We start from the raw sequence: 13601 nt of genomic DNA, 5'->3' as shown, positions 1-13601 counted from the left end.
TTTTTACATTAACTTGAAAGTAATCCCCTTCAGAAACCATACTACAAAGTACTACAGGAAAAAAAAAAAATCCTTAATATTTAAAAAACAAACAGGTTCCTAAAAGTCTACCTTAATATAGTGTTGCTAAAAAAAAGACAAGAAAAACCAGGTCAGTGCTAAGTGTTCATGGTTCTCTCCGTTTTCTCCTCCTTCAGGCTTTGCTTTCCCTTTTTTGCACACCCTGCGTGCAGGGGCACATTCCAGGTAAAGCCACCTAGTGTAACACTCGCGCTGCCGAGGTGGACACATGCTCTGCTCCTCTGGGCTAGCGGAGGACCCACACCTTCACCTTCAACTTCAGGGAAAAGCCTCTGTACGGTGCAACTAAAAGGCTCCTGCAAGTTTATTTCTTGCTTTTTTCTTTTCTTTCCCTATAAATTACTCTTCCTTTTGATCTGTATTCTTGCTTAAAAAAAAAAAAAAAAAAAATTTACACACACATCAGGTTAAGATGAAAACTGCCCACATGCCAAGTTTGTGTTTACAAGCTTAAGAGCAAGTTTCATTTGAACACAGGTCAATGCCGCTTTAAGAAAACATCACATACCAGGAAAAAAAAAAGAAAAAAAAAAATCACACATGGTAGAACACATCACGAGCAGAGAGGAATTGTGGACTCAGTCTGCGAGGCACCGAGCCAGCCTGAGAAGCCCTTTGAAGTTAGAAAAACATCCTCTGGTCAGAGCACATTTGTGAAACCGTGGGACAGGCGCTTTAAACAACATTCACTCCGCGATCACCTGCGGTGTGCCGGTGGATTGGCGCCTGGTAACTCCAACAGCATAACCCTTTCTGCTCCGCAGAGATCACTCGCTCCCACAGCCCTCCCATCGAGGGCACACAGTCAAACAAACCGCGCGGCCAAGCCCGGATCGCGTCCCTCTGGGCAAGGCACACTTCGCCGGCTCCAAGAGGTAGGTAACGTTGGGTAAACCCTGCTGGAAACAGGGCTTGGTTGACAGAGGAAGAAACTGCGCTTTACTTGGGCCAAGGATGCCGAAGGAGAGCGCTGCCCTGCAGGAAGGGCCACCGCAAGCCAGCGTGGCGTTAAGCTTACGGGAGAGCGCGCACCTGGAGACCACAAGGAACGCAGCGGCCGCGGCAGCGGCACCGGCACCTCCTTGAGAAGAAAGATTTTTAGCCGTGGATGACTGTGGCCAGGTAGCACGCTTTTTTCTCTGCTTGCAGACAGATGAGACCAAACGTCAGCAGATGGCAGGTTCAGCCGAGTTAGGTCCCTGCAGGCACTGCTGCTGCCAGCGAGGAGCAGGCAGCCCCACGATCGGCATCTAAAGCCAAATTCTAACCCTGCGCTCTTCCTTTTTTAGGAGATTACCATTAGCCTTGTGGCCTAAATCCTGCTTTTAGACACGCACTGGCACGTCTCTCACAAAACAGACATATTTATAACCGAAGACAGAATTCTTTATCCATTCCTGATAATTCTTGATATTGAAATTGATACACCGTAACACCACCCATGGAAGGACCAGAGGGAGGGAGCAAGCACTGCCTTCCTATTTTCCCCAGGACTAGTGAAATTCTCCTCACCTTTTGTGTTTTATTTCCTCACCTGCTGACCACGGCTGTTGGTGCTGCCATCAGAACCACAGGAGGAGGCTCAGATCGCTGCTGCAGAGCTACGATGCCACCTCACAGGCTTCTCGCTGCTCCCAGAAGACGCTACCTATTCTGCTCTTCATCTACTGGCAAATCTAGGGGGCTTATCACTGCGCCGCCTTCAGTTCCTGTCATTCCTGGATGGTGAAAACCGGAGGTGGCCACAAATTAAGGATAAATTTAAACAGCACATCATGTGCTCATTGACTAAGCAGTGGCACCATCTGCATATTAAAGCCGAGCTGTTCCCTCCTGGTTAACAGCAAACGTTCAAGGACACTGGGCAACTCAAGCTTGCCTTACTTTTGACTTTTGTCACACAGCTCTCACAAGCATCAATTTCATTCAGGTTTTTAGTTACATCCAAAAAATACAAAATCAAACTAACAGCTAAAACAGCACATCTGTAAGAGTGGCATGTTAAGGCTGATGACCAAATTTCAATGAAATCTCCTATGTAGCATCAACAAATACAATATTGTCCCCTCAACTGGTGTCTTTTCTTTCTTTTCTGTTATTTGCCACCATGTTTTAACCCAGTAGTGACTGCTTTTCAACGAAAAGCCCAGTACAATAGCTTAGACAGTGACAGATCTCATCTACTTCTTCATGCAAAAAAAAAAAGAAAAAGAAAAAGAAACTCTTCAAACAATGAAAACCATGTGGTACCTTGATAAGTACTATGCAGTGCCGTGGGAATAGCCTTCCTCAAAACATGCTTTTTTAACCTATCTGCAAAATTATGTTGCTAATTACAGATGAGAACTTAAGTGGCAATAAAATTGTGAAAACTTTTATGAACCTGTCATAAAAAAAAAAAAAAAGGATCAGACAAATTGCTCCTGCAGAGGAAAATACACTACCATTACACCATCAATGTAGCTTCCGGATAAAGAGACTATTAGTCTCACCACCTGAGCCTTCCCTCCTCTTCATCTGATGTGGCAAATAAGCTGATACAAAACCACTGAAAACAATTAGAGGTTTCCCCTCTATTGCAGCAGGGCTTTTGAATCTTAACCTAAATGCCTAGAAAAATACTGCAGAAGTTTTCAAGATGATATAAACTTAATTGCCCAACTGCACTGAGTTAGTTAAAAATATACTTCTTAAAGTAGCTTGTTTATGTAGTAGTTTATTCTGAAAAACTTCTTTTACACATGCACGCACACCAGGAACAAGACCTTGCACATTAGCTTTACCTAAATACAAATGCTTTAACTGAGATAACCTGTGAGGTTTACCCTCAAAATAAAATTAAATATTCAGCATGGCTAAATGAGGCACAGTTTTTCCATGGGAAAATATCAAAGCATTATTTATTTTTCTGTAAGTACTTGTTTTGAAAAGCCCTTCCTCCCCACCTGGGCTTCAGCTAAAAGCCACAATCTACATTTAAACAGTGTGTACGCTTTAGAAAACTATCAACCATCTTTTTTTAAAGCAGAAGCATACGAAATTATTTGATCCACTTTTCATATAGAAAGTCTAAGGTTGACCATAAAGAAATAGGCAGGCTCCCAGTATAAACTTACCAGGATTACATCAAAGGCCTTCCTCTAGGATCAGACGATTGATTTCTTCAATGCTTTTTAGAATTTCTTCCAGGACATTTTGGGTTATTGCCTTAGACCTTGCTCAGCTGGAATGACAGATATTCTGTTTGCTGGACTATGATATTCTCTCTTTATAGGGGAACGAGTGTCTGTAGTTTATACACACATACACTATGTGAACAGAGACAGACTTGGAAAGTTCACAAGCAAAATTATTATTTATTGTTTCAAAAAGAGTGGTTTATTACAGAAACACTGATACAGGCTCAACCACAGCATCTTATGCAATACAGAGACTGCTTGTTATTCTGCGAGCTCAGGACTGGGGCAGTCTGTGCTCAGAGAAAATTCCTGCTCCCCCAAACAGGCATTTGTTCTTTAAACGGCACTTAAAGCATAAGACTTAGTTTTACAGCTACTATGTTCTTTACCTAACTCTTTTGAAATTAACCTTTCTAGAATTATAAAAATCTTTTAAGGCAGGACACCAGGAAGTGCCTTAGTCCTTATCTACCACTAGAAAATCTTTGGGGAATCAAACTCCCTCTGAGGGCAGTGCGACACACTATCCACCGTCCTCCTTCCTCCCCCAGTACAAACCTGTCACCTCCGTACCACTCATCATTCGCATCAGAGTAGGGATCAAAAGATCTGAGGCTGCTCCCAAATCCCATTTCTCCTGCAAGACAGTACTTTGTTCTGTCACTTCCCTACTGAGTCTATCCCCTTATTTTATGCCTCACAGCATGTGTGGCTGCACCCCAAGATCAAACACCCATGCATGATTTTCTTTCACAGATCTTGAATCACAGTGTTACACTTTAATAGGAACCTCAATATACTTAATCCCTTTAAAGCTGCCACAGTAATGCCCCCAAATGCATTAAATTCCACCCTAATCACAAAACACAAAGTATTTCTCCGGATGGACAGTGCACAGACTGTTCTGACCACATACCGATCCATCTATGAGCTAAAGTTACACAGGCTGCATACAGTTGCTGGTTTGAAGCCCAAGGTTACATGGCTGAAAAATCCAGGCACTTTAAAAGTTCTCTGCCATAAATTTTGTTCAGAACATAACTGATCTCCTCCCATGTTTTATAGAAGGATCTCTCGTTCTCAAGGGATTCTCACTGCAAGTGATACAGGGGCCAGTGCTACTGAGCCTGCATTTAAATCCAAATTCCATTACAACCAAAAATGAGGTTGGTATTCTAGCAAATAACAGAACTGCGGTGCCAGGGCAGGGGAGCAGCACACAAGCACATGCTGGCACATTCGTAGTGATCTGTGAATGACAGCTCTCCTCATTCCAACCCCTTGCTTTCAACATATCTGCAATATTTTTGATATCTTTCTATTAATGAAGACAATCAAATCTCATGCTTCAAGGCTTCAGCCAGACATGTGCATGAATCAGGAAGGGACAACCTTTCCCCAAATTTTCAGAACAGAAATGGCACTTTTGGAGACACCCTTTCACAATCTGCTGTATGAGCTTTGGAGTTCCACTCCATTTTCAGACTGACTACAACTGGAGAAGGGATCTTTGAGAAAATGATCAGATTATCAGGGCTTTGAGAAAGAGCAGAAAAACTGCTTGCCTGATGAGTCTTGTTCACAACAATTTCAGATTTAAGAAGCAACTTTCTCTCATGTATGTTTGGCAGGGCCCTTGGCTTGAATCAGGGAGGAGGGGGTGTTCCCTTACCCCTGCCAAGTGATTAGTCTGATAGGATCTTCTAGATATATTTCTACTAATCTCTTTTTAGCCATTGAGATCGAAGACACTGATAACATTTCAGTCTCTCCTGGCCACAGTCTGGTCTTCTGAGGAGCAAAAGGATTTAATCTACCAAAAGTCTTATAGCTTAAAATAACAGGATCATTTATGGCCCTATAATATACAATAGGCCACGGCACATGAAGAAAACCAGTGGTACGCCACTTTACAGCTGTTTTAAGACCTCCCAGCAAGACTCTATTTCATTCCCTTCCTTAAATGATTAGATTCCGTAGGACTAAAACATAAGGATCTCTCACAAATGATGGGCACCTGTCAGGTCATGTGAGAAGCACACACATAGGTATTAAGGAATCCAGCTGGACACTTTCTGGCAGACATAACTCTGTCAATGTCAAGTCACATGACAAGCCAATGAACTAGTCCTTATTAACCAGTGGACATGACCAACATTAACTAATGGATATGACAGCAGTGTGTTTGCAAGAAAAAAATATAGTATTTTCCAACTTGAAAAAGTATATCTCATACCTTCAAGAGTGTCACTTCTATTCTGCAAATGCCAAGAGAAAAAAAGTGCAGTATCTCTGTGATACAAATAAAATCAGCAGTTTACAAAGAGGAGATACACTGTACAACTGCATCCCTTGCAAAGGGACCAGGACAGCAATAGTTGAACCTTCCCAAGTTGTTTCCCCCTCTCTTCGATTACGCAGTAGTAGAAGTATCTGCACCAGCACAGCCCTTTCACCACAGCTAACACCACTGGCGTCCCACCACCGCAAGACAAACGTCATGAGATATTCCAATACAAACATACTTTGCTGGCTCAGAAATCAGACACAATGAAGATTTTGCATTTGGAACTTGGTTAATAATTCCTGAATGGAATACAGTCCAACTCAATCTCCCATAGCTGTAGTTACTCTGTAGGAGTAAATACAAGCTTAGTTTTGCTGCCAGTGTTGGCAGATATAACTAAATAAATAGACAGGGAAAGTCTATTTGACCATTTCTTCACGTTAAATTTTCAAACAAAAACTACAAAAAAATACACCTTATTTTGCAGTAAGAAATATTTATAGATATCTCTGAAGACTCCCAAGTTTTCAGAAAAGCTAGTATACGTAATATAAACTAGAAGAGCAATTAATTACCAAAAAATTACTCCAATTATTTTGTACATTTCAACATCTACCATTTACTTTTCAACCAGGTTTTGATGCTAACATTCAGGAAGCATAACTCATCCATAATATTTCCTATAAAGGTCAACAGCTGCAGCAGGGGGGACAATGTTTCATTTTGATTTAAATATCTTCATTGAACAATTATTTCCCAGTTTTGGAAAAACTAACTCTTAAAAAGTTTCAGTACTCAAGAGACTTTTCTTTCCTCTGTTCCTAACCCAATTCAAAAGAAACCATAAAAGTCAACTAAGATCATCTTCTGAAGGGTGCCTACAAATATCCACTTACTGAGCTCCTCCTGGGTCTTATTATAGATCTCACAAAAACCTACAGAAGAACCTTCTGTTAACGAATTCTACTCTGAAGAACATTCCCATATGTCGAGAACCACGTGCAACAAATTTCCCATTCTTGTTATAAGCAAAGTTTAGTGTAAAGCCTGGACTAAATTATTTACATTTAAAGTCATTAAAGAATATAACACACCGTTGGAACTTTTCATCTTAATTTACAGACGAAGAAAATGTACTCTGTAACCAAGGCTGCCTCGTTCAGAAGAATTAAGGTTAAACTAAGCCAGGAGAAACTATTCAGTAGCCCAAGAGACATAGCTTTCTCAAGTCACTTAGAGGAGGACTTCATTTAGCTACTAGTCAGAATATGCTTCCTTCTTACAAACATCAACCTAAGTAATCCATTCTAGAGTGGGTGGGAGAATGAGGGTTGTTAGAGATTTAAAAAGTTGCTTTAATGAGATTGTTTGCAGAAACTTCATGGGCCATTCAGCTTTCCAATCAACTTCCCAAATTAAGTATGCACCACATTAAACCTAAAATACCTTTAAAACAGGACCAGATGAAATGCAGATTGTCTTCCACCCACCTCCTCCATATGGCTCAAGCAAAGTCAACTTTTAATTTCATAACACAAAATATTTAATTTATGCTTTTCTTCATATGTCAATTTAACCTCCGGCACATAGCTTTGAAACCATGTAAGGATGTCTAACACTTTCCATATGGCAACTGAATTGTGGCTTTTAATTGCACCAACTGGTATCATTCAAGGATAATTCCCTTGGAATCCAGCTTTCTGCTACAGTATTGGCCAATTCACTAATCTCATCACCATGGCACTAATACTTGCAGAGACTCTTTGAGTGTTAATATTCATACCATAATTTTCCCAAACCATAGCTGTCAAGATGTACTATGTGCACTACTAATTAAATTATCTTGGTTTGTTGGCACCAAATTTCAACACTACATAAGACTCTGCTTCTCTCTCTCAATACAAAGTTTCACAGTTTTATTTTAAATACCATATACAGCATATTTTATATATCAAAATATTTTTTCAGTCATACCAATATCTAGCACTGCCGAGTCTGTTGTTTCTTTTAATCCTCAGAGTCAATACAATTAATTAGCTATACAATACCTACATTACTGTACTTGAAAACATTTGAGTTATAGAGATCCCTTAAAGTAGTCACACAAGACAGCACCCAAGGAAATTTTTAATTGATCTTGTCACCATATCAGTAAGAAGGCAGTCTGTCAAATGCCATTCTACCCATGAAATGACCCTGAAGTAGTGTTACAACTAAATCTTCCACTTAACAGCCTTCAATACATAGTGGATACAGACCACTGAAGTCTCTTTTCTGTGTTTGATTATTTGCATTTTGGATACAAGACCTACACAACTGTACCCTTCATACGGCTACATGTTTTCACATGCACACATGCATGCACACACACACGCTATTAACAGTGGAGGGCTGGGAAAGGTTTTGGGGGGAGGAGTTTGTTTGTGTGGGGTTTTTTTGTTTGTTTGTTTTGTTTGTTTTTTAATTTATAAAGAAAGACCCTGCTTCAGGAGCAGTGAAGTTGACACCGGCGCACTCGGCTCTCAGCCACGCAAGGAATGCCCATTAATGTCACTGGCAGTTACAGGCACAGAACAAATGGAGAACAAGCCCCACCTCAGAAGCAAGGATGTGCCTCAGCATTTTACACTGGATTATTCCCAGACCAGACAGGGAACTCTTAATTAATATCAGTTGGGGTTGAAGATGAGGATCAACAGCACCAAATGGCCCTTACAATAAAACTGGAAAGCTAAAGTCTTTCCTCTTTTTCCTAAGATGATAACTTCCAACTGGGTTCAGTGTGAACTGGTCAAAAATTAATTAAAAACAACAGATCTTTTCAATCCCAAACTCTGATCTCAATGAGACATGCAAGCAAGAAACTAGCACAATTTCTCATGGCTTTGAAGATAAAAGTAAATTGAACTAAGCAAACTTCATATTTAAAAATTTTCCCCTCTAGCACAGAACCACTTCTCAGTTAAATAAATAAATAAATACAGACATACATATTCACAAACAACATTGATCTGCAGAAATAGTTTGCAAAAGTAAACACACTGAATAAATTAAAAGTTATTCAAGATAATCCACACAGTGTCACAAAACCTGTCCTTTTCTCCAGCTGCAAGTTCATCCGTCCATAAAATAGTGAAAGAAATGTATTGCTCTTGCCCTAATGGATTTACAGCCTCAGTGGTTTCAATTTGCTTTGAAAGTAGAAGATAACTGAGGACCTCATACCTTTCACGGATGCCACAAAATTCCCTTTTTCTTCAATTCTGCACGGTGGAAGGGGCAGGCTGCAGCTCAGCCCTCCACCTCCGCCGCAATTAAAACACTTGGGGCAGAGCAGCCCCTGCCGGGCGGGTGCCACGGGCTTAACGAGGTCCCAGCTGGCAGCCCAGGACAGAAAGGCTGCTCCCACACCACAAGCGTGTCCAGAGAAACTCCCCCTACCCTTGCTCTTGCCTTCACCCAACAATTTACCCTTGCGAGATCCTTCCCAGTTGACTGAGGCGTTTGGCAGTCGCTGGCATAACTAGTTGTCTCCCGGGGACTGCTGGGGGCCATCAGCTGAGGAAAGTCTGCTCCCACCAAGACACTCTCAAAACAGTACTTCAGGAAGAGAAGAGCTGTCGCCTACTTGAACCCTACCTGTGTCAAACACCCCTTGAGTTTGACATACAAACCTCCCTCCGCTCCACACTTATTTTATGAGAGTCGCCCATGTAAATTCAGTCATATTCTAGAGAGCACAAACTAAACGTTATTATTTTCCTATGTTAGACATGCATTCCTATTTCTTGAAAGTAGCTACATGAATCCCTCTGTACTTCAGCATCATCTTCCCTGGATGACAAAGTTAAGGCAAACATTTCAGCGTCTCTGTTCTTGAGGAAAATAGCCTTCCAGCTCCAACCGACACAGAATTTTTGGCTTTTATAGAGCAATATAAGTCAAATTTAACTATCACTTGCAAGTTCTAATCAAAATGATCCAAATCTTCAAAGTTGCAGACTTGGAAGCAACTGAGTGCTCTCCTCTCCCATCAAAAGGTCATTGGAAGTACACTGGATTTCACAGAAAAAGGCCCTAAATACTAAAGAAACCACCATCAACAAAACTCTGGTTAAAGATTCCTAAGAGGAAAATTATTTCTAGCACTATTGTTTTTTTAAACTCACTGGATGTTTCTCTGAATCGAAATATCATTTTCATCAGTGTTTGATCTAACTATTTCTGCCATAAATCACAGACACAGCAATTAAGATCTATTTCAGGAAAAAATGTTTTAATGAGAAACCAAACTTTCAATCATGACACAATAAAACTGTACCACTCCATAGAGCCTTGTAAGCTAATGGAATAGTTTAATTGGAATTTTAAAACAGTAAGGGGAATAGCTCTTGGGTGATTCCAGTGCAACAATACTTCACTGTTTGGGAACACACAATTGTCCCACACAATTGCATGTGATTGACCATTCGAAGCGCCTAGTATTTCTACATCTTGAGGTGAATTCAGAACCAAAATCTTAGGCTACACTGTGTATCTTGGTACAATTATGCAAGAGATCAAAGAGAAATCTTAAAAAGGAAACAGTCTTGCAACCTCAGTTATGGAGTCAATAGTGTGACTCCAAAATCCTTGTCATATGTGTACATATGACACAGCTGTTTCCAATGTAGGATTAGAGATGTAACCTTCCACATTACCCAAAGTTCATATTTTAAATGAACTGTAATGTAGCTGTCCCAGCTTTCTTGTGGCAGGATGACAAATAAACTAAATCACTTAGCAGACCATATATGCACGCAGATACAACCAGATAGATTAGGCAATAAGTTGTCAATATTTTCAAACATTCTGAAACATCTATATCAGGATGACAGTAAAAAGCCTCACAGGAACAGCACATTCAAGCATACTTAAACCTATTTACAGTTTTATAATGCAGTAAAAAGTATGGGCTAATTTTTAGCTAATAGCTCGCTAATTGCTGAGCTTTCATGGGGAGGACACCTTGAGTAAGAAAAGAAATACTTAGTTCCACTGTCATTCTAGCTGAGCAGACTGCATGGAATTGAAGAGTTTTGTGAATAGCAAAGTATCTTTGGTTTTTTTTTTTCGCAGATAGCAAACTATTGCTGCAGAAGAAAATATATTTTACAAAGCCAAGTCAGAGTTTGGGGGCTTTAACTGCTGTATTTGAAACCCATGTTTTTTCCCCTGTTTAGTTTGGCGAGTTTAGCTTTCTTTCCTAGAGAAATATATATGTGAAAGGCAGAATACATATCTGAAAAGCTTGACTCACAAAAATGGGGATGATGAAAAAGAACTAAAAGCAAACTTTTTACTCTCCACATCTGTAACATACATGTATGTGCCATTTTTAATAATCTCTCTTTTGATGCATTTTCTCTGGGTAAAACACAATAAAAATCACTTAAAGCAATAATATTTACAAGTTGAACATGAAGGAAAGTGAATATGCTCATCAGTTACCAACACTCATACCAATATCTTACCTCCCCCTTTCACCTTACTTCTAGTGACCCCCATACATTTCTCCTCCTCTAAATACTAGACTGGTGGAATCTAAGAGTCAGAATCTAAAGAGTAGCTTTTCCCATTCTACAAGACTTTTGTGCACTTCAAGACCCCACCTAAAAAGAAGTACGTCTGCAAAATACCTCTTCCCCACTCTCAAGTCTATCTTTCCTCCTTTTCCTGGGACACGAGAAGTCCAGGACGCTGACAGTAAGGTGACCAACAAGCTGCGGAGCTGGCAGGAGGTGGTGGCACTGCTCTGCCCGTGTTCTCAGACCCACATTGCTGCTGGGGAAGCAGATTCCCATCTCCCCATTTCTCAGGTTACTTTTCCACTGATCCAGCTTTAAGGGCTTGATCCAAAGCTCACTCAAGTCAATGGGAGACTTTCAGTAAACGTGTATAAGCCCTGGATCATACCCTAAACACTATGAGGACCATATCTGAGAACTGTTCAGTTTGTTTATCTCCCATCGTGCCTTTTTGTTTAAAGAGACAACATTAAAAAAAAAAAAAAAGGCAGCTCGCACGTTTCCTCCAGCCTTACACGGGAGAACTGGAGGAAAGAGAAAGCGGGGTGGGGGGAGACCAGTAACAGCCAGGACAAATGACACGTGCAATAACTCTTATGGAGAAAATCAGCCGTGCATTAATAACGAAGAGCAATATATGGCAATACGCTCTTCGGGGACTTCTCCTTTCCTGACTTCCTCTGCCCAAATGTCACAAACTTGTGCACCAATCAGGTCTCACAAGCCCGCGCACACTGGCAGGGCGCTGGACGCCGGGCGCTTCCCAGCGGTTTCTGTTTGTTCCCGTCGGCAGCAGGTTTTGTCCTCAGCGCACCGCGGAGCCGCCCCTCCGCCCCGCCGCCTTTTGTGCCGGACCCAACTTTGCTGCCGACTTCAGCAGAGGGCAGCGGGCACCCACCCCGGGGCAGCGCGAGGCCCGCAGCAGCCCTGCTCCCCCGGCCCCGGGAGGGAGAGGGCGCAGAGGGCTCCGGGGCGCCCAGCTCGGAGCAGCGGGCAGCGGGCAGCGGGCGCGGACCTACCCTGGCGCTGGAGAACCTGCAAGCGGCGCGCTGCGGGCAGCCGTGCGGGAGCCCCGAGCTGCTGCCGCCGCTGCTGCCGCCGCCGCCGGAGGGTTTCTGCTTCACCATCCAGTCCTCGAGGCCTCTGCGAGCCAGAGAGGCGCTCACGGCGAAGCTGTCACCTAGGGGGACAGGAGAGAAGGCAGAGCTGAGCGGCGCGCCGAGCCCGCCGCCCGCGCAGCGCCCGCGGGGGCGGCGCGGCGGGGCGGCGGCGCCGGGGAAGGCGCCTCGCGGGGGAGCCAGCCCTACCTTCGGGACTTTCTCGGGGCTTACAAACGGCAGCTAGGCAGATCCGTGCAAAGCGTGCGCGGGGGAAATAATAAAGGAAGATCGTTAGACACCCGAACGAAATCACGGCAACAAACCAAGTACAACCCGAGGAAGGGGAAAGGGCTGAGGAAGTAGCAAGTGAAAGGAACTAACCATGTTTCGAGTGAAGTTTCCCCATTTCTCTGCATTGATCTGCAATTACGATTCATTGGACTGTTTTCAGTAGGGTCGGGTGCTGTTGTTGTTGTTATTTTTGTAGATAGATAAAATCCCAGCGTGTTTAGAAATCCATGTGCTCCGCTTCTCCCTGCTGAAGCACAAGCGAGACGAGCTCGGAGGTGCCCACCGTCCCTCCCGCCGCTCCGCTCCGCTCCAGCGCAGCGCAGCGCAGCGCAGCCCGGCGCGGCGGCCCGCTCCGCTCCGCTCCCGCCCGCCGCCTCTCGCCTCTCTCCCAAAGACAGAGGCGGTTACAAAAGACCTTACTTCACCCACCGGGGAACATGATTGACACCTCATTGAGATTAGACCACTTGCAGGCAGCCTCCGCCTTCCCATTGGGCCGCGGCGGCACATGAAAGGGGCGAGCGAGCCTTGTGGAGGCTCAAAAAAAAAAGGGAAGAAAGAAAAAAAGAAAAAAAGGAGCAGCCGGGGCGCGTTGCACTTCCAGCCGGGCGCGGCGGCGGGGCCCGCGCTGCTGCCGCCCGCTCCGCTCCGCTCCCCCGCGCGCAGGCAGCGCGCCCGCGGGCCTCCGCGCCGCCCCTCCCCTGCGCCCCGGCCGGGCCGCGGAGCTCGGCCCGGAGCGGCCTTTCCGCGGGCCGCTCCGTGCCGGGCACTGGGCGCCCCCCCCGCGCGGGGCCGGGGCCGGGGCCGGGGCCGGGCGCCGCTTGCAAACTGGCTGCGGGCGCGGGGTGAGGAGCGCGGGGCCCTGCGGCCCCTCGCGGGCCGGATCTCCATCTCCGCGCAAACCGGCGGGCCGGGACAAGCAGCTGTGCTACCGCCTGACGCCTTCTTCCTGCTTTTGGCGGGCGTCTTTGCTCGCCCAGGCGATCGATCCCCCTGAAGTCACCGTTAGGGCAGAAATGCCTTTTACGGGGTCAGATCCGGAATCCTTTCTCAGCGCTTCAAAATGTTTGCAGTGGGAGGACAGTCTCTACTCGCT

General features: G+C 44.1%; 1 protein-coding gene across 4 annotated transcripts in view; it reads right to left on the bottom strand.

Annotated features, from left to right (window-relative positions):
• NKD1 (NKD inhibitor of WNT signaling pathway 1) overlaps positions 1-13103 on the bottom strand; it is a 112305-nt gene extending 99202 nt beyond the window's left edge. For 2 of the 4 annotated variants that reach the window (XM_067302571.1, XM_067302573.1), the window contains exons 1-3: positions 12596-13103; positions 12422-12454; positions 12134-12294 (exon numbers count right to left, since the gene is read on the bottom strand). In XM_067302571.1, coding sequence (XP_067158672.1) covers positions 12134-12294; positions 12422-12454; positions 12596-12620 — 219 coding nt within the window. In that variant the 5' untranslated portion in view covers positions 12621-13103. The remainder of the gene's footprint in view (positions 1-12133; positions 12295-12421; positions 12455-12595) is intronic. The other 2 variants (XM_067302572.1, XM_067302574.1) reach the window with 2 other exon arrangements.
• Positions 13104-13601: the final 498 nt, after the last annotated feature.

Source organism: Apteryx mantelli, chromosome 10, assembly GCF_036417845.1.
Source record: "Apteryx mantelli isolate bAptMan1 chromosome 10, bAptMan1.hap1, whole genome shotgun sequence".
Lineage (NCBI taxonomy): Eukaryota > Metazoa > Chordata > Aves > Apterygiformes > Apterygidae > Apteryx > Apteryx mantelli.
This window is presented reverse-complemented; position numbering and strand designations above follow the sequence as displayed.